The 19,816-nt window shown below is 38.1% G+C and overlaps 1 protein-coding gene across 1 annotated transcript; it reads right to left on the reverse strand.

The window, feature by feature from the left end:
* Window positions 1–347: 347 nt before the first annotated feature.
* On the reverse strand, window positions 348–2,328 carry LOC6633768 (large ribosomal subunit protein uL22). The gene is made up of 3 exons (XM_002056918.4): window positions 2,265–2,328; window positions 1,904–1,994; window positions 348–960 (listed from the first exon to the last, which is right to left on the reverse strand). Exons 2-3 carry the CDS (start codon window positions 1,982–1,984, stop codon window positions 481–483), a joined length of 561 nt encoding a protein of 186 aa, XP_002056954.1. The 5' UTR covers window positions 1,985–1,994; window positions 2,265–2,328; the 3' UTR covers window positions 348–480.
* Window positions 2,329–19,816: the final 17,488 nt, after the last annotated feature.

Genomic DNA, 19,816 nt, shown 5'->3' on the forward strand with positions numbered 1-19,816 from the left:
GTTAGTTTTCCATGAGCCTCTCCGCCTCTCCCTTTCAGTTTTCTTATTTGCCAAGGATCTATGTTAAATGTGACGTGAGATTTTATGGACCGCGTGAGTTTCCAGGGAGCTGCCAATTGCACAGGGAATACATCCCGGATGATGCCATTGAAGTCCTCCATGAAATACAAGTAATAATGATTTTTATTGCGTCCCGCTGCGGTTCCGCTGCTAGTCCAGATTAACAAATCGGAGAGGATCGAAGCATCATTTTGGGCTTAACTTGCAAATTGAGTCGAGTTTTTGCATATGATATTGCAGTTGCTTTCCTTTTCTTAAATACACACACACACACACACACGAGCATATTGAAACTGTAAATTTATGTTTGTATTGTTGAAAAAAAAAAAAAAATGACGTTTGTTTCAGTTGTTTAACACCGGCCTGGGCGTCTGGCGGCTGGCGACGTACACCGCCACTGCCCACGTTCCAGAACACATTTTATTCAGAACGCAACATCTTCTCCTTTTGGCGCTGCAGCTTCTTCTTGGAGAGCTTCTTCTTTGTGGGCTCATCATCGGCTGCCTTGGCGACGACCTCCTCCTTCTCGGACAGAATGACCTCGACGTGGCACGGCGACGACATATAGGGATTGATGCGACCATGGGCACGGTACGTGCGACGACGCAGGCACTGTGCGCGATTCACCTGAATGTGATCAACAACTAGGCGATCGGCATCGAGTCCCTTGTAATCAGCATTCGCCTCCGCATTGCGCAGCAGCTGCAACAGAAACTCGGCGGACTTCTTGGGCCAACGACCCTGCGTGGTCTTCCACTGTTTCGCCTGGGCGCAACGGCCAACGCCACCATTGAAACGGCGGAAGGGCACGCACTCCTTCTGATCGATGACAGCCTTCAGGAAGCGCTGGGCACGACGCAGGGGCATGCGCTTGATGGCCTGTGCAGTCTCGTGCGTGTTCTAATAAGAAAAGAATATGTTAACAATGCTACTGAATGTTTGAAAAGCGTCAATCGACTAATTGATACATGTGTGTGCGTGTGTGTCGCTTTGTGCCATGCTACAGGTAGAGACGATCACATTAAAAGCTAATCGCCGCTGTTTTAACATGACTATATATTTTCACTATAGGCGCAAGCATTTTAATAATCGCTTGGTTATACACGATCACAAACATAATGCGCCAGCTTCGATAATTATCATCGCGGAAGTCTCAATATATATTCAATATTTGGGCCTTGTGCCATGCTACAGGTAGAGACGATTGCATTAAAAGCTAATCGCCGCTGTTTTAACATGCCTGAAAGTTTTCGCTATGGGCGCATGCATTTAAATAATCGCTTGGTTATGCACGATCACAAACATAATGCGCCCGTTTCTTTTTTTTTTTTTTGTTTCCAGTGTGACTGTCCGATGACAATTATAATTAGTCAAAAAATCCTAGATTTTGAGCCTTGTGCCATGCTACAGGTAGAGACGATCACATTGAACGCTGCTCGCCGCTGTTTTAACATGGCTACATTTTATTTGGGCACACTTGAACTGAAAAGGCACGCTTTAAAGTGCGCGCATTTTACATATTAAAGTGCGCCACCAACGAGTTGGCTTTAATTAGGGCTGTGAACAAGACTTTAGAAGAGCGCGACGTGGTCTTTATATTATCGCCGCGTTCAGCTGATGAGCTTGTCCAAATTGATCTAGCAACAATGCAAAAGTGAAAACCTGCATTTAATTTGGCAGACGATTCACTGATTTATGTTGCACACGCTCGCTCACACACACACACACGCACACACACACACGCACACGGACAATAAGGCCTAAGCAGAGTTTTGCCAATGTCAACAACATATCTGGCGTCCGTCTGCATCCGCAAAGGAACCATCTTTCCAAGAATGCTTACCTTGAAGTGAACACGTAGATTGGGACCGCGCGCCTTGCACGACTTGGTGGCGTTATCTGGCTCACGTGAGTAACGGCCCATTGTTTAATATCTACAAAATATATATGGTAAATGCCAATGCGTTAAATCACTTCAACAAGAAAAAAAAAATACATATATGTATTGTATGTACACAGAAAAAAAAATAACACAATTTTTGCAGTCAATTTGTGGCTGTTTATATCTGCATAAGCATTGCAATTTCATGCGCACAGCAAACAGCACTTTATGATCTTTTATATTTTACGCGTTTTGTTCGTATATATATATATGTTAAGGCGATGTTTAAAAATTTATTTGCGGCTTTGCCAATTCAGCGTACCTCCTTCGTCGTGTACGAAACCGGAAAAGAACCTTTGACAGTCGGTGAGCGGCCATGCTTGATATGGCAGCGAATCGTTATCGATATGCACAATACACAGTGTTGCACAGCGTGCGTGCATATTCGAGGCAGTTATCGCACACAGTGTTGTATTCAAATCGATAGTTGTATATATCATATCAGCGAGCTTTTTGTTGTGCGTTAAGAAGAATTAGCGCGCGCGCATTTTAAATTGTTGTTCGTATATTAATTGAAATATTGAAAAGAGCGCAATTGAAGTAATTTCATCTAGCCGCAAAATGTTGCTTTCATTTCCTTCCGCAGCAGCACATTGTGCGCATTCACAATCTGCACAAATTGCCCATGAGTGGTACTTGGCACAACCACAAAACGTTATTCATTTAAGCTCCACTCGTTTAGTTAGTTGCTTCCCCACAATTTCTATATTACAATTCTGCCATTTTCATATGTACTTACAATGCAAATTAATTGAATTAATTCAATTTGCTGCCACAGCGTTTCGTTGAGATTTCATCTGCTTATTATACTTTTCTGTATTCTTTCTTTTTTTGTTTACGCTCTTTTCGACTAGCTGCTGTCGTTGCCGCCTATATATATATATATATATACATATATGTTATATTTATGTGTATAATCAGAAGAGCATACTTAAATTTCCCATACATATCTTGCGCTCCACGTACTTAGTTAGTCAGCGCGCATACTTGATATCATTTGTGCTTAGACTTTATCAAATTCACAAAAAAAAAAAAAAAAGCATAGAAAATAATTGGAATCAGCAGCAGCAGCAGCACTTGAACGAAATAATGCAATAAATGTTGTGGCAAAAAGAAAAGAAAAGGAAATCATTTGAGGCGTCTGTTGTTTTTGTTGCCTCGCCGCTGGCTCTGGAGCTTGCCGCTCAACTCAGCTCAGCTTGGCTCAGCTCAGCTCGGCTCGGCTCGGAACGTGCATGTCGTCAGCCAACGGGCAACATCAGCGCCGACGTCGACGTCGACGACTGAGACAAATCTAATTTACATGATCGCTCGCATTATCGTCCATTGTATTATAATCACGGCAACGTCGACGTCGACGTCGACGCCAACAGCGACAGCGACCTCCGTCTGTGCCTGCGCCTGCGCAGCTAATCCCGCCCTCATTGTTATACCCTCGACCTATGGAAAATAGGTGCAGCGGCTATTATGATTCGCTGCAAACGTATGTAACGCATAGATATGTTATATATGCCTGATCAATATGGGAGTTGTTTTAGTCTGTCCAATCTCAGGCACAGCTGGAAGGAAGAAGTGTGTGTAGAAGGAAGCTAGAAGCCTGTTTAGCTTGGCTCCTGTTTAGGGTATACGTCAGTCGAGTAGTTCCGACTATTGTTGTTGCTGTTGTTGTTGGGGCTGTGGCGAGTTCAGTGGTTGGCGCTTCCTAAGTGGATGACACTCAAGCTCATTGAGCGCTCCAATCTGGCGAATCGGAGGCAGATCGGAGGCAAACAGGGCAGGGCAGGCAGCGCTGCTGCACCTAGCTACACAGTAGAAGCCGCTGCCGCTGCCGCAGCCGCAGCCGCCGCCGCGGCAGCAACAAATTATAATACGAGTAAACATAATACAACAAATACAACAACAACAACAACAACAACAACAACAATAAGGCATTCGAGTGGCTCTCGCACAGCGCACTAAACAATGCGAAATTTCTGAAACTGAATTTTTTTTTCGTTTTGAATTTTTGTGCCCAGTTTTAAAGTTCAAGCCGCGACATTAACACACGAAATCTGCGATTATCCGTTGAATCGAAGCCTTAGCTATATATCGCCTAATACACATATATCTCCATCTCGCGCGCGCTCTCTCTCTCTCTCTCTCTCTGTCGCTCTCGCTCTTGCTCTCTCGCTCTTTCCATGTGCATTTATATGTATTTGGCCTCTCTGTCGCACACGCGTTTTATTTGAAAATCAGTTTGGGTTTTTATTTATTTTTTTTTTTGTTGTTTACCGTTCGAGCAGCGCGTTTTCAGAGCGTGAAAAACAGCCCCTAAAATCGAAATAAAAAATAGAAATAATAATAATTATGCATCAACAATAAAGCCACAAAACAATTAACTAACCAGACATGCAAATAATACAAAATTCGCACAAATAAACAAAAGCTAAAAAAAAGAAAAATACGAAAAATCGAAAGAAAAACAAAAATTTGGGAATTTATCGATAAAGTTTGCTTTAATTGAGCCAAACACAATAACAATTCCTGTAAATTCAAGCAATGCAATAAATATAAATTATAAACAAAATACCAATGTGAAGAAATTATGAAATCTGAATAAACAAAAAGCAGCAAAACATTTAAACAATTTTTGCTAAATATTATAATACCAAAAGGGAAGCAGCATCATCAAATTATATTTGCATAGAAGCAAATTATAAACAAACAAACAAATAAATCAAAGAAAACATCAACAAAACCCAAAACAATACAAATCCATAGGTATATACTTATGCATAGATATATATATATATATATAATATATATATGAAATGGTATTTAAACAGGATATCGGAAAATAGCTGCAGATAGCCGAAGAGCAAATGCCCTTGCGCACATTTCGTCCAATTTCATCCAAATTTCAAAAGTTGCCTTTTCGTTATGGAAAGCTCTGATCGTAAAGGGAACTGACATAAATGATATGTATGATAGAAATGATATACATATATTACATACATGATTTATGTGTGATATATGACATATATGATACATATGTAATATATGACATATATGATACATTTTTGATATATGATACATAATAATATATATGATTTAGATGATATGTGTAATTTATATGTGATATATGACATATATGATACATATGTGAAATATGACATATATGATACATAAGTGATATATGATATATATGATACATTTTTGATATATGATGGTATGTGTAATTTATATGTGATATATGACATATATGAGACATATGTATTATATATCATATATGAGACATATGCATTATATATCATAAATGAGACATATGTGATATAAGTCACATATGTAATATATGACAAATATGATACACATGTGATATATGACATATATGATATATTGTAATATATATGATATAAATGACATGTATGGACTTATGATTTGTATGATACATATGGCATGTATGTGGTATGTGATATATATTTATGATATGATTTGTATGACACATATGACATATATAAAATGTGTGACATGTACGGTGTATAGACGGTATATATGATATATATGTCACATATATTACACACATGACATAGCCATACGATCCGTTCCATTCCGACTTATGCTTCCAACTGCAGTCTAAGACATGCCTTTACCAAATTTGAGCAATATCTCTTGAGCCAGAGCCGAGTTCAGATAGACTGGCATGTATGCGAAGTCGGTTAGACAGTGCGTCACACTTTTGTTGACTTAATTGCAAAACTCTGTGCTAGGGCATCAAACAAAAACAGGCGCACATGTATTCGTTCCCATACTTATAGAAAAGCTGTTAAAATTCCATGATAAAACAAAAGATGGGGGGGGCTGGAGAAATAATCGACTGAAACATTAAACATGGTTTATTAAGTGTCTCTGTGACGGTGCGGTTCAATGGCCTCCAAACAAACTTAGCGACAAATTTAATTTAGCCTTAGCCCTTTGGGGCTAAGATCGGAGCGCACAAACTGTACAAATGTACAAAACAGAGCAATTAAAATATGATTTGAATATGTGTATCTAGTATTGATGGGGAGGAGATTAATGGATCTTGTTCGAAAATTGTTGCGGTTGCCCGATGTATTTCATATTCAAATTGATTTGTTTATTATCAATTTGCATTCAAATGTTGGGAAACTTTAATGCAATTGTTGTTCGACACGGGCCACATTTAAATTGTAACGAGTTATCTGTACTATGGGAAGACAAATGGCATATAAATCAGGCGACGATACCGAATACCTAAACAAGGGCTGGCAATAATAAGTGACGCACACTTTTCAACCGGTTCCGCAGGCTTCCCAAAGATATGCACAATCCCAACACCCACTACAAACATCTCTCTCTCTCACTCTCTCTCTCACTCACGCATTAGACGCCAGACCGGGGCCTTAGGACATCGTCAACAAACCGATCTGCTTGAACTTTATAGCTATATGGCGTATAAGCTATTCGTGCTCAGATCGGAAAACGGGCCGTCATCAATGTCAACATTGAAATATGCCAAAAACAAAACGGAAAAAAACATGGTTGCTTTTCCATTCTGGTCCATTCCGCTCCATTCCGCTCGTTTCCAGAGCGTACAGCTCACAGCATCTGTTGCATGCGCACATTAAGCACAGACAACACATATATCTAGGCAGCCATACATATATATGTATATATCTATATATATATGTTTGAGCACCCGACTGTCTGTCACGTCGTCCGTAGTGCTCAATTGGCCCTGGAACGCGGCGACCCCCCGTCATAGACAACATCGGCTGACCTCCACCTGAGGCATAAATCTCTGCAGACAGCCGGACAGACAGACAGGCACACACTGAATGTGGGGTGAGCGCAGAAAGAGAGAGGGCGAGAGAGAGTGAGAGAGAGAGAGAGAGAGTCAAAGTCAAGTACTTGATAATCAGTCGTCGATTTCCGTGAAACGTGAAAGCTACAAAAAAAGAAAAAGAAAACTAGAATTGCGTCACATTCGCACAATTTTCACCAGTCTGCGAAAATCGAACAAATTGTTTTCTTTTTTCATTTAATTCTCTTTTTTTTTTATTTACGCACGAGCAAACAAATTTGTAGTAAATTGCAATTGAAACACGCTCAACGAATTTTCTATGCACTTCCACAATTTGAAAAACGCTGTAATATAAATGATCTAGTGTTTCGATTCCATTGTTTCTTAATAAAAAATAAATAAATCAACTTTTTTATACACAAGTTCTGTCTTGAAATCAAATTTGTTCTAAGTCCAGCTTCTGTCCGACTCTCTCTCCCTTTCTCTCTCTCTCTTTCTTTCTTTCTGCGCCATTTGAGTTTATGTTTCGTTTCCAATGTTTCTACACCATTTTCTATTTCAATTGAGCATATTTTAATGCATGAACAATGTCCAAATTCTATGCATGAAACGTATTCGATATGCTGCGCATTTGTCGAAAATTCAGGGACACGACTTCGACACAACAAAAGTTCACAAATTCAGCGTCAATTCGTTGATTATTGAAGCGCAGCCAACTTAACTGTCGAATTTAAGGAATTCTGGCAACGCCACAATGTGCATAACAAATTAATTAATGAAATCAAGTGAGGTAAATAGAAATATTTGTTTGTTTGTTTACACTGGCGCCGTTGATTGTCGCTGGAGTGTTGCCACCCCATCATAATTTCAAATGCCACGCTGTCTCATCCAAACTGCGTATGCTGAAATTAAAGAACTAAATATGTCTTCACTTCACTTTTTAATCTAGAAGTCTTCAACTTTTGTGATAAACTGACTCTGGCCCTCTTTCAGAAGTAGATTCCAGTTCGTACTTAACATTATGGAATTGCATTTCTATTTGATTTTATATAATGATGATTCGGTGTTCCAATTCCATTGTTTCTGCATGTAAACTGGACAAATGCGAGCATTTCTTTGTGTGAATAGATATATTTGCTTGATCTTCAACTTTTATGATAAATTAAACCGGGTTTTTTCCGGGTTCCAATCGTTTTTACTTTCATTAATTTTGTGATTTCAAATCGACAGCATTTCGCAACGAAAGTATTGGTCAATTCCACATACCCCTTTGGCTAGGGTATCGAAAGCATCGAGACTGCGACTGGGGACTGGGTATTGGGGATTGGGGTCTGGGGACTGGGCCACTTGGCGTCGTCTGTGGACAACCTTTGCGATATTTGTGAGAAGACACACAAATGTTGGTTTCCACGTCTGATGAAATTATTGTGTTGCTGTTTGTTTCGTTTTTAATAGAATTAATGTTTCGATATGTGATCTATTTTTGGATGACACCGCAGACTGCTGCTCTCTGACGCAGTTGGACGGACTCGCACCCGTACTCGGACTGAGAATCTTCCTGCGGAAACTGGTTAAACTGGTTCAAACGGGTGCCTTTCAGCCTAGACCAATAGATGATAAATAACGCTCAGCTATTTCTGTACAGATCGAACCTAGTCTGGGGCCTCTATAGCCAGGAAACACGCAGCCGAGATAGGCCTCAAATGGAGATTAGATGACTAGAAATATATATTAATTCCAATATATGTAAATCTATATACAAACTGAATAGTATATAGAAAACATAGGTGCTGACAGATTGAAAACAATAACAAACAAGCTGACCTTGGTTTAGCTGTAGGCCGTGCAGGGTTAGGGGGTAGGGTATGCAAAAAGTATTCAAACTTAAGAGCCCCATAAAAATTAACAATAATATTCATGCAGCTTAACATAAATAAAGACAAAGAAAGTAAGGGTATCGAAGACAAGCCGAAGATCATATAGCCTTGCACAAATTTGCCTCACGGCTTTGCTGATATGTGAAAATGAAAAAGCTCGTAAATGTTGAGTTTGATGAAAATTTCTTGAAAAAGAGAGTATTTTTCCATAAAATTACGTATATGATATAATGGTTCGCTGTTGTTAAGATTATCTATATTTGTAGGGAGCATAGGGAAACTAATAAATGCCGCGCTTATTCGAGATATCTTTATAAACAAACAAGGCTCTTTATATACAAGAGCCTACTTTTCGACCGATCGTTCCTATGGCAGCTATATGATAAAGTGGACCTATCTGGTTTCGACATATCTATCTGGTTTCCAACAGAAAGTCGGATATATCAATAACGGATATAGCATATATATAATCCTTACAACATTTTGTGACAAAATTCGAATACCCTTCGCAAGTGTGTAACAAAACTAACAGGAATTTAGTTAAAATCGAATTATATAGTGTATATATAAACATCTATGTTTAAGCATGTGCATAAAAATGAACAAAAAATGTTCAAATTGCTCAATTTAAAAGCATTTTATCTCTCTCTCTCTCTCTCTCTCCCTCTCTCTCGCACACACTCGTTAATGTTGTTTGTTTTCTTTGTGTGTTCTATGCCAATGGAAAAATCCCAAATACAGACGCACCATAAAAAGAAAAGGAAATTCCTACATTGGTTTGTTTCACTCTCACTCGTTCCAGTTCGTGCGTGATCTAGTTCGTGCGCTCGTTTCTTTTCGTTCTTTCGTTCGTTTTTGCTGGTTCCTATTTGCCAGCGATCGCTCGAAATATCCTCACGTGCTGCACACATTGTTTATGTTGCTATACAAGATCATTTACTTATGCATTTGGAAACAATATATAATATATATTTACTGACTCGTTCAAAGCACAACTGAGAACGGGGCAGCAAAACAGAGTCACGGCAAATAGAGCACAGAGAGAACGAATAAAGTGCGTGAAACGCGTGCGAAAATCGTTTCAGTTTATTTTGTTTACCTCTAATTTGTTCAACGTTTCGTTTTTGTTTTCATGTTTTTTGCCACAATAACATAAGTCAAGAGAATTCTGTTCCATTTACACACCATACTAGATTTGAGGAATTGTGTTTATAAATCATTTGCCACGTTCCACATTGAGTTGCAATCAAGTAAGTAGACGCCGTCTGGGCCAAAATTACGAACTGTTTATTATGATTGCGTCAAAATACATTGATGGAAATCGCAATTGCATCAATCACTCGAAGAGCTTTGCTTTCGATATGTGTGTTTACCAAAATGTCTAATAAATGCCAACAATTTCCCATTCTAACGATTCGCCAGGCATATTATATTTTAGGCAGATCCTTAGATCATTATCTATTGGCAGAAATCATATCATAAGCCCTAGGGCTCTTGGCTTGACCATGCAAATAGAAAAATAATTAAGTCTTATACGAAATACTCTGCTAGATATGCATAAGTCGATAGATAGTTAGATAGATAGATGGTAGATGGATAGATGGATAGATGAATGGATGGATAAATAGACAGATAGAAAGATATAGAGATAGGTAGATATGTAGGGAGATAGAAAGACAGCTGGATAGATAGATAGATTCATGGATAGATAGATGAATAGATGGGTGGGGAGATAGATAGATAGATGGAGGGATAGATGGATATATAGATATAGAGATAGTTAGATATATAGGGAGATAGATAGACAGACGAACAAAAAGATAGATGGATGGGCAGATAGATGAATAGATGGGTGGGGAGATTGAAAGATAGATGGATGGATAGATAGATAGATAGATAGAAAGATAGGTGTGTATAAAGATATTCAGATAAATAAATAGAGAGATATATAGATACATAAATGGACAGATAAACAGACAGACAGATAGATAGATAGAAAGATGGATGGATGGATAGATGTGTGGATAGATAGTTATATATCTGTTTAGTTAGATAGATATTAATCTACCCAACTGTAATGACGAATAATTATCTCACCTGTCCATATATTGCGCATATAGCCAAGTTCATTATAGCAGAGTTTCGATTTTCCTAGCCAAAAAACCCATTTGTTGTCCAATTCTACCTAGAGCTCTATATGGTATATTAGTTTGGTATAGATGGGCTAGAAGCTGGCAAATGCCCGGTTTGGTCTAAATATCTTGAAAGACTTCATTTGCGACCAATTATATGACAACCATACGATAAAGTGCCTCGATTCGGACTAGTTAGCATGGGAACAAACAGACGAATATATCTATATTAATTGAGCTGTTGAAAATGATCAAGAGTATATATATATATTCCTTAAGGTAAATTGACTAAATGCCCTCTAATATTGCGCTTCTCTCCCAACTGTACACCTGATCCAGACAGATCCTTGACGTTTGCCTGGCTCACGTATGAAATCCATCAAATCAAGGTGTATCCAAAGTTGCTCCATTAAAGCGCTGCAGCAAGGACCTCATCCGGCAACTGAACGCAGTCACAACATTTGAATGGAAGCAGCACCGAGGCACAATTACAACAATCACAATACCTATAATAATATTAATAAGAAGCAACAAACGCAACATTGGCAGTGCCAAAAATACTGCAGGTAAGCGACTGAGAGAGAAAAAGAGCGCGAGAGTGCGAAACTTAATTTAAGAACTGAAAAGCAAATACGTTAAAGAGCATTTTCTATTGTACAATAACTTTGTTATAGCCAATCACATTAGATTAAGCCTAGGTACATGCCAATTTTCAACAAAGCATTTAAGCTCTATTGAACCTTGCGTTCCGCAGATATGCGCAGATATTAAGATTTATGGTTCTAAATAGACCTGTTCAAGTGCATCAAGTGCATTCGCTTTGAATATGTTATTATTATTTTAATCATTTCCGCAAAAAAACGTAATTTAGTCTAGTTATAGTCTCTTCGTTTATTCTGAAGTTTTCCCATATTTCTGAAAAACCTCGACACAAAAAGCAACAGACACGTGTCTTGTGCAGGGAATTACCCTATTTAAACGATCTACGCTATTAGGCACGATTCAGTTAATGCCCTGTGCATCAAGAGAGGGTAGATACAGCCGAATGAGAGACTTGCTACGATATGTCTCCAAAAGAAACGTTCGGAACTCGAGTACTATGCGACTGAGCGCTACAAAATTTGGTATGTGCTCTCTTCTAGCTGGCAGCTACTTAAAAATAAAACGTTTTTGCATGGCACGCCCACAAGAACAGAGAGTGCGTGGATGAGAGTTAAAAGTTCTACAAAATCTTTCCAAATACACTTGCCTTGGCTGAACTGAACTCTTGATTCAGCTAGAACAATTTGCTGCACAATCTAACCTAAAACCACATTAAATTTTCTCACAAATAAATATTTTTTGGAATACCATTTTTTTTTTGCGCCCACAGGGTGTGTGCGAGTCGTGCAAGCTGTGCGCCTGTTGATTGCAATCAATTTGATGATGCATCGAATTAAATAATATGCGAAGTAATTTTCAACGTGCGCTAATCGCGCTGAGCGAGTTGCTTTACATAAAAATGCATAAAATAAAACGCCAGCCAAACCACGCCCACCCCCCGTGGGCTAGCAACAAATGTCCGCCCCCTTTCCCACGCCTCTGGGCAGCCACTGTGCTGCAATTAAATCAGTTTAGTGCGCATTTCAAAACGATAAATTAATTGTTCATAAATTCACTTGTTTTGAATCAAAAAAAAAAAAAAACAAATAATAATAATATTTGCTTACTTCAGCGTTCAGCGGGGCGCGAGTCGGCCGCAGAAATCGCGCAATTCAATTGTCCTGCACTTGAAAACAAAACTTTTTGTCGCCCATTTTTTCGCCTTTTTTTTGCACTCAAACTCAGATTTGAGTTTGAACATTTCGAAATGCCTAGTTGGAAATTTTACAACTCAGTTTCTATTAAATGCCAGTTAAATATGTTTATTTTCTGCTCAATTTATTTATGCCCAGTGCTGTTGTTGCCTTGCCAATGTTTCAACCCCAAAAGTAGAGCGTGCGCGAAGCAGCTTTGTTTGTCGGCAACACGCATACGCAGCGTTGTACCGTTGTCACTTCTGCTCATGTGTTCGTTCATTTGAATGTGAACTGCACTGGTTCCGGCCGTACGGAACCAAAACGAACGTCAGAGCAAAAGATCGTCATCATTTTGAACATATGCGCCCTTCGACAAATTTTGCATACCTCTAACAGAGTTCGCAATTGGTTGGCTGCTGCCGTGTGTCAATTGTGCAATTAGTGCATAATTAGATTAGCTCTTCGAGCAGCAGCCCAAACGTACAGAACCTCTAAGGCGTATATTTATTAGCAAACACTGGCCCAACTGTTGATTCGTTTATTTGTTTATGCCGCATTCAAATGTTTTGGCTAGCAGCTAGCGTTAAATGACCCCTCGCTGAAGTGGCCAAAATAAATTTGCCAGCTAAAATCAGCTAGACAGCATTTACACATATATGTATAATAATATATCTATAAATATATGTGTACTTCAAAGTTTATTTGAATACATTCAATACTAGTTCGAGTACATAAAAATCAAATATTATGTCAATAGAATTTAACTAAATGTCAATAAAAAATGCTCGAAAATTATTAAAAACCAGTTTCGTATAATTTGACGAACTTTTTTATTTTTGTTACTTTATAATTTTGAACCAATTCAGAACTGGTTAACATACGTTTAACATAACCCATGACTTAATGTTTCACATTAACATACTGTTAATATTTCAATAACAAAGAACAAAGAACGTTTAAGTGGTTATTACGGTGGCTTTTTTTGGAACATAAAAACAAACAAATGAAGTTATAATTAGATGTGGTTGACTTTGGACACAGTTTCTTAAATGAAATAAAGACATTTAATTGCTGCACAATAACCCACACGTATATGCACGTACACAAACGTGCTGCGAGATAAATAATATTAGGTACGTGTGTTGAAGATATCAAGATTCAATTCCTGGAAAAGGCAGTGGAGTCAAGGCAACAAGTTAGTGCGCAATATAAATTGCTGCATGACGCTGTGTTGCCTAACAGAATCCTGAGCTGCTTAGCAGAGGCGCAACAGGTTGCCGTGTTGCCACCAACTGAAATGCGTAACAGTTCGCTGTTAACGTTAACAGTGCATGGGTCGTGAATTACCTTGATGCAGCTTGCAATGCGTCACAGCCCGCTGTTAAAGTTAACAGTACTTCTTTGCTAATCGCACTGCTTGGCCTGCTTAACATTTCACTGTTCAGGCAGGTCCAGTACTGCCCCCCCCCCCCCCCCCTCCATCCCTTTTGCTTAAGGTTCATAACAGACGCAGCTTCCTGCACTGCTTGGCATGCTTAACACTTAACATCTCGCTGTTAAAATGTGCACCAATTGAGTCCTGACAAACTTAGCAGAGGTGGCACGGCAACAGCTTCCAGTTTACTTTGTGACTTAACAATGGTGCAATTAGAACGCAATTCAAGCAAAGCAAGCGTAATAAAAACTGAAATCTGTTTAAAGCAACAAAACAAATGAAAATAAAACAAGAAAATTAGCCACACTCGCGTTTTACACTTGCAATTACATTGCAATCTCTCTTCTGCAAGGTTCGCTCTATTGCAAGCACTGTTATATTTTTAATATAGATCTTTATGGGCCCTACAGACGACGGCTCGTGTCGCGCTCTTGTTTAACCAGTAGCCAGACTATATAATATATACACACATAGCTCGCATTGTCAACTGCGTGTAACTGTCCGCTAAAAAACTGCACATTTTGTATCAAATGGAAGATATAGATACGGAATTAGTTGGCGCCCTGCAGATAAACAAAACGAGCTGTAAACATTTTAAATCAAATCGCTAAGCTCGACTAGCACAACACGAATGCGAGGGGGCACAAAAAAAAAAATAATAAAACAACACAGAAGAAATATGCTAAATCTTATTTGCATAAAGCGAAAACAAAGCAAAATACACATGCACATACAATGTATGCATACAAACAAACATATACTAAACAAAACAAAACAAAGCAACAAAAATGAGTAGAAAAAAAAAAAAAATGAAGATCCAGCGCATGTGACAATTGTGATATTTTTATTGTTGTTGCTGGCATTTGTTTATATTCAAGTCATACTGCGGCATAAAATTTGATTTGGAGTATATTGAACGAGAACTGGCTCCAATTTCCAAGCGATCTCTGAAGAAACTAAAAGAGCTTTTTATTTAACTAGCATCGTTTTCCTAGCATCAACAAGAAAGCGCCCAAATGAAGCGACCTATTCGTAGATTCGATACACTATTTCAATATAATACCCTCATATGTTAAATTCTATTAGTTATGTTAAGCTGTCTGATCATGTTATGCCATGTTATGTAATACAGCTATATGTTATGATGCTGTAAAAGCTTTTAGTGTATATTGTACTTGAACTGTTACCAACTTCTGTACGATTTCTGAAGAAGCAAATGAATCGTTTGCCTATCATCATCTAGACAGCACCCAAATTGAGCAGTTAATACTCACAATAGCCTCTAGAAAGTTTGCTTTTGAGCTCTTCAGATCTATCACACAATCACCTAAAATACCGCCAAGAAATTCATAGAACATGGCTCATACAAAAATGTCCATGTTTTTGCTCATAATTCCCACTAATGTTAAGTTTCATTAATTATGTTATGTTCGTTGGTACCATCATGTTACGACATATTATGTTATATGCTTATGTTATGTTATGGTTCTGTAAAAGATATAATGTTAACCAACCTTTTTCAACGAAATGTAGTTAGTTTTTCCGTTAGCTTTCTCGAATTTTGTGTCTCTGGAAATTTGTGAAACAGTTCCTTGTTTGTACTGGGTATCTACTAGTTGTCTAGGCTGACTTTGTTGATTTTTGTGGCTGTGTCTGGCTGTTTCTCGGGCGTCTCAAACCTGTTACACACTTGCTGTGAGTTTCTGCCACGCCGTCAGCTCATCATCAGCCTGTTGCACTGCCCAGCTTTCAGTATGCAGTGCCTAGTTCCCAATGCCAGTCCCTCAGTCGGTCAGTTAATTTCGTATATACATATCTATACACACATCTATATACATATATACATACATATCGGCCCTATACGCCGGTCAATTGTGGCATAACAACCGCCCGTTCCAGCTGAAAGATGTTGCCGGAGGGTTCATCATTTGATTGACGTCGGTTCTAACCAGTTGGCGCCGCATTGCGCGACACTCGACACTCTTTTAGGGGGTTGCTAGGTAGCCAGAAGGAGGCTGGCTCATCGGGCTGCGGGGTTATCGGGAATTGATTTCTGCTTAAGTCCGCAATGAATTAGTCATTGCGCCCAGCGTCTGACTGTTGCCCAAAAACCAACCCAGAACGAGAACAAGAGCAACATTACGAATTGAATCAACAAATTGGCAGTCACGCTCTGCACTGCACTGAGCATCAGTTGTATCTTTCAGATACATATACATATATGTATAAGTATATATATATATATATATATATATGCCTTGCCTTAATTGATATTGAGCATGCACGATTAATAATAACTCAGTCTCAGTTTGATTGAGTTCACTTAAGAACTGCTTTAGTTCCAGTTTCCCCATTTTGTCAGTTCCACTTCCAGTTGGCTATTTCCCCATTTTACCCCATCTATTTCCTATGCCATTGCCTTGGCTTAATTTCTCATCGAGCGTGCAATTGAAATTTGTAGCATCGGGTCGTAAAGCCAGATCTAGTGCCCTAATTTCTGTACGAACTCTAGTTCCAGTGCCAGTTCACGTTAACATCATGTTAACATAACTGGTTCACTTCCAAAAGAAGTGGCTTGCAATAGCAGTTCATGTTTTAGTTCCAGTTCACAATTTTCCGTGTTCATCAGGTTCATTGCTTATAAACAATTAGAATTATAATCAACTATAATTATACCAATTCCAATTTTAATACTAAACAACCAGTTTTCCATAGAAAAATGACGGAACATTTGAATTGACTCTTTGAAACGAATCTTAATTCGATTGAGGTCCAACAACATCCCAGTTCCAGCTCTGGTTCGCTGTTTACCAATGCCAGAAATGACTCGGCATTTGGGTTCACGTGACGCCTTTGCGTCAATGTGCAGCCAAATAAGCATAAACAGATTTGTTTTATAAGTGGCTTTGGGTTTTTTTTTATGATCTTATGATCATTAAATGACAGATCATAAAATATCAGCTAGACCCTTCTTCTTGCTGCCTCAGCTGCTGCTCGTTTTGTTTTCGACAACGATAGCCAAACAAAAGAAACAACAGAAATAAACGTGGCCTAGTTGCAAGTACACGACTAGGTTATACCCTAAGCACAGCTGCAAAAGGCTGTCCAATCATTATGAAAGACTGAAGTGCAAGTCAGAGTGAAGTGCAACTATGTATATATACCACGAGGAATGAGCTTTTTATTATTTACAGGTTACGGGTTACAAAAAAAATGAGATATTCTTGATCTAAGTAAGCCCTATGAAGACCTGAATGCCAAAGTTGGTTGCTCTAGCTTCCATCGAAAACAACCCATAGAGCTTTATCGATTTGTATCGATTTTGTGAGAGTTATCGATAAATGAAGTGAATACCATCTCTACGTGCACTAGAAGCAGCTGTATTCCAAATTTCAAGTAGCCAGATATGATAGTTCCCTAGATCAACTTGGGAAAGTGCAGATGATTGATGCTGATCGAGAGTGTCTCGATAACCCTCCATTTGCCAGTTCAATTCGTTTGCACAAAACCTTTATACCCATTTAACTTGTTTTGAATGGGTTCAGGGTATTAGAAATGCTGAGTAAATCCCCCAGATCTTGGGCGAATTAAATATTTCAATTTTGGTCAAGATCAGTAGCCGATCAATTGTTGTGATTGGCTTGATTGACCCGCTCGTGCCGCGACGAGATCAGCTGACCGATCGATCGGGCCCCGTTTGGGATTTTGTTGGGGGTTCAAGGTGCGGCCCAGGTAATCGCAGCCTACTTTTGAGCTGGCTACGCATGTCGAAGCGCTGCACGTGGTTTGCCGATCTCATCACAAGCATTTTGCTGCGGATCAGATAAACAGATCTCTTTTTGTTTTTTGGTTTTCTGTTTTGCTGTTGCTGCTGTTTCGTTGCTGCCAGCGTCTGGGCCATATTTCATCAGTGGCACAAGCCACAAAACAACATCAACAAAATATAAGCCGCAGCGTCATAAAACATATACGATCACAATTGTGTGTATATTGGACTGACGTCAGCCCTCAAAAGCTGGAGCCAAATAATCGTATAAAGTATAAAGTATAAAGTATACTGCCCACCTATGTACAAGAATATCACAGTATCTTGAGCTATGCAAACATTGTACAACTTGTTAAAAAATAAAAGCAAATGGAAAATTTAATATGAAATAAAATAAATACAAATAAATCAAGATACCGAGTTTTTCGGTAACTTTGTGCGTATCAGCGAAAGGACACGGATACACAACAGCTACGGATACTGTAGACAATGCCCCCGGTCACGAGGGTTGAGGGTTGACAGCGACTGTCAGGCGGCTCGACAGTTAACCGGAAAATGTTTGCCCCGGCGTTGACGGCTGACACTGGATAAACATAAACAACTCTTTGCTATTCCAATTTTTTCTGCTCTTGCTGCTGCTGTTGTTGTTGTTGTTGTTGTTGTTGTTGTTGTTGTTGTTGTTGTTGTTGTTAGTCTGTTGTTCTGCCTGTTCTTGCTGAGCTCGTAGAGCATTTTTCTACAGTTTACTTTTGTTTTCGGATTTGGGCATCGATTTGACCGAATAACTGCCACTCCGAAATACTCTTTTTCATTTAATTGCAATTCTTTTGAGTATACTACATTATATGAGAGCTTATTGCTGATCAAGAATTTCGAGTGAAAACTCCGACGGACAGCTTAAATATTAACAGACAACTCCGAAGAAAGGAGTGCGTTTTGTTTAGCTTCGCTTTATTATATTCAATTATCATTATGAACATTTTATTAAACTACTCCGAAATTAACATTTTATGTTCTGTACTTAATCCAATTCAAATTGGCACTCCGAAAAACTACCAGCTTACTACTCCGAAACGAATCAATGTGACCATTGAACTATTCACAAAGGACAAATCATATTTCAGCTGAACACTCCGAAATTGTCTTCATTATTTTTTTATACTTAGATTCGATTATTTATATGCAGTTATCGTCATGAATATTTTCTAAAACGAGTTTCGAAATTTGCATTTCATGCTTTGTTTTCATCCCTATTCAAAAACTTCGTGTGGGGACTCCGAAATACAGTCCTTCTACAAGCTAACTACACCGAATGAGCTCTTTAAAACAGTTTGATCATTGACAAAGTACTTTGCCATGCCTGAGCTTGAACTTAAAATTAGAACTTCAATGCAGAGACTTGACATTAGAATTGAACTACTTCGAAATGTCCTTCCTTCAAGCTTAATCGGAGTAATTACAACACCCCGTAACAGTATTCTGCCTAAGTTCTTCAAATCAAATGGTATCAATTTGCATGTTATAAAAAGTGCATTAAAACTGAAAACAATACAAACAATTTTATCAAAACAAATAAAATTAAATAATATAAATAAACTCTATATTAAAGGCACAGAAAATACTAGATTTTATTCTAGAAAATTACAATTTCCGAATGGAAGCGAATATGCATTATTAATATCATTATCATTACAATTATGATAATAATAGCAATTATTATTCAAATAATTATTATTATTGTTATTATTATTATTATTATTATTATTATTATTATTATTATTATTATTATTATTATTATTATTATTATTATTATTATTATGTTTATTATTATTAAAAGAATTATTATTATCATTTATTTTGTTATTTATTTTTGTTAGTTTGCTATTGTTGAAGCTTTAAGTTTTTTTGCTACAATATATTTAGAATCCTTTTAATTGAGAAGCAATGACTGCCAATAACAAAAAGTCTTGATTTTGAATATATTTAGAATAGATCCCTATAAGTCCAAAACTCTCATAAAGTCAG

The sequence above is a fragment of the Drosophila virilis genome, chromosome X (assembly GCF_030788295.1).
Source record: "Drosophila virilis strain 15010-1051.87 chromosome X, Dvir_AGI_RSII-ME, whole genome shotgun sequence".
NCBI lineage: Eukaryota > Metazoa > Arthropoda > Insecta > Diptera > Drosophilidae > Drosophila > Drosophila virilis.

What these genes read in the sequence shown, in the direction of transcription:
- LOC6633768 (XM_002056918.4), bottom strand. Translation starts at nt 1,984, where the DNA reads ATGGGCCGTTACTCACGTGAGCCAGATAACGCCACCAAGTCGTGCAAG. An exon ending in ATCTACGTGTTCACTTCAAG is followed by an intron (nt 961 to 1,903) that starts GTAAGCATTCTT and finishes TTTTCTTATTAG; the next exon opens with AACACGCACGAGACTGCACA.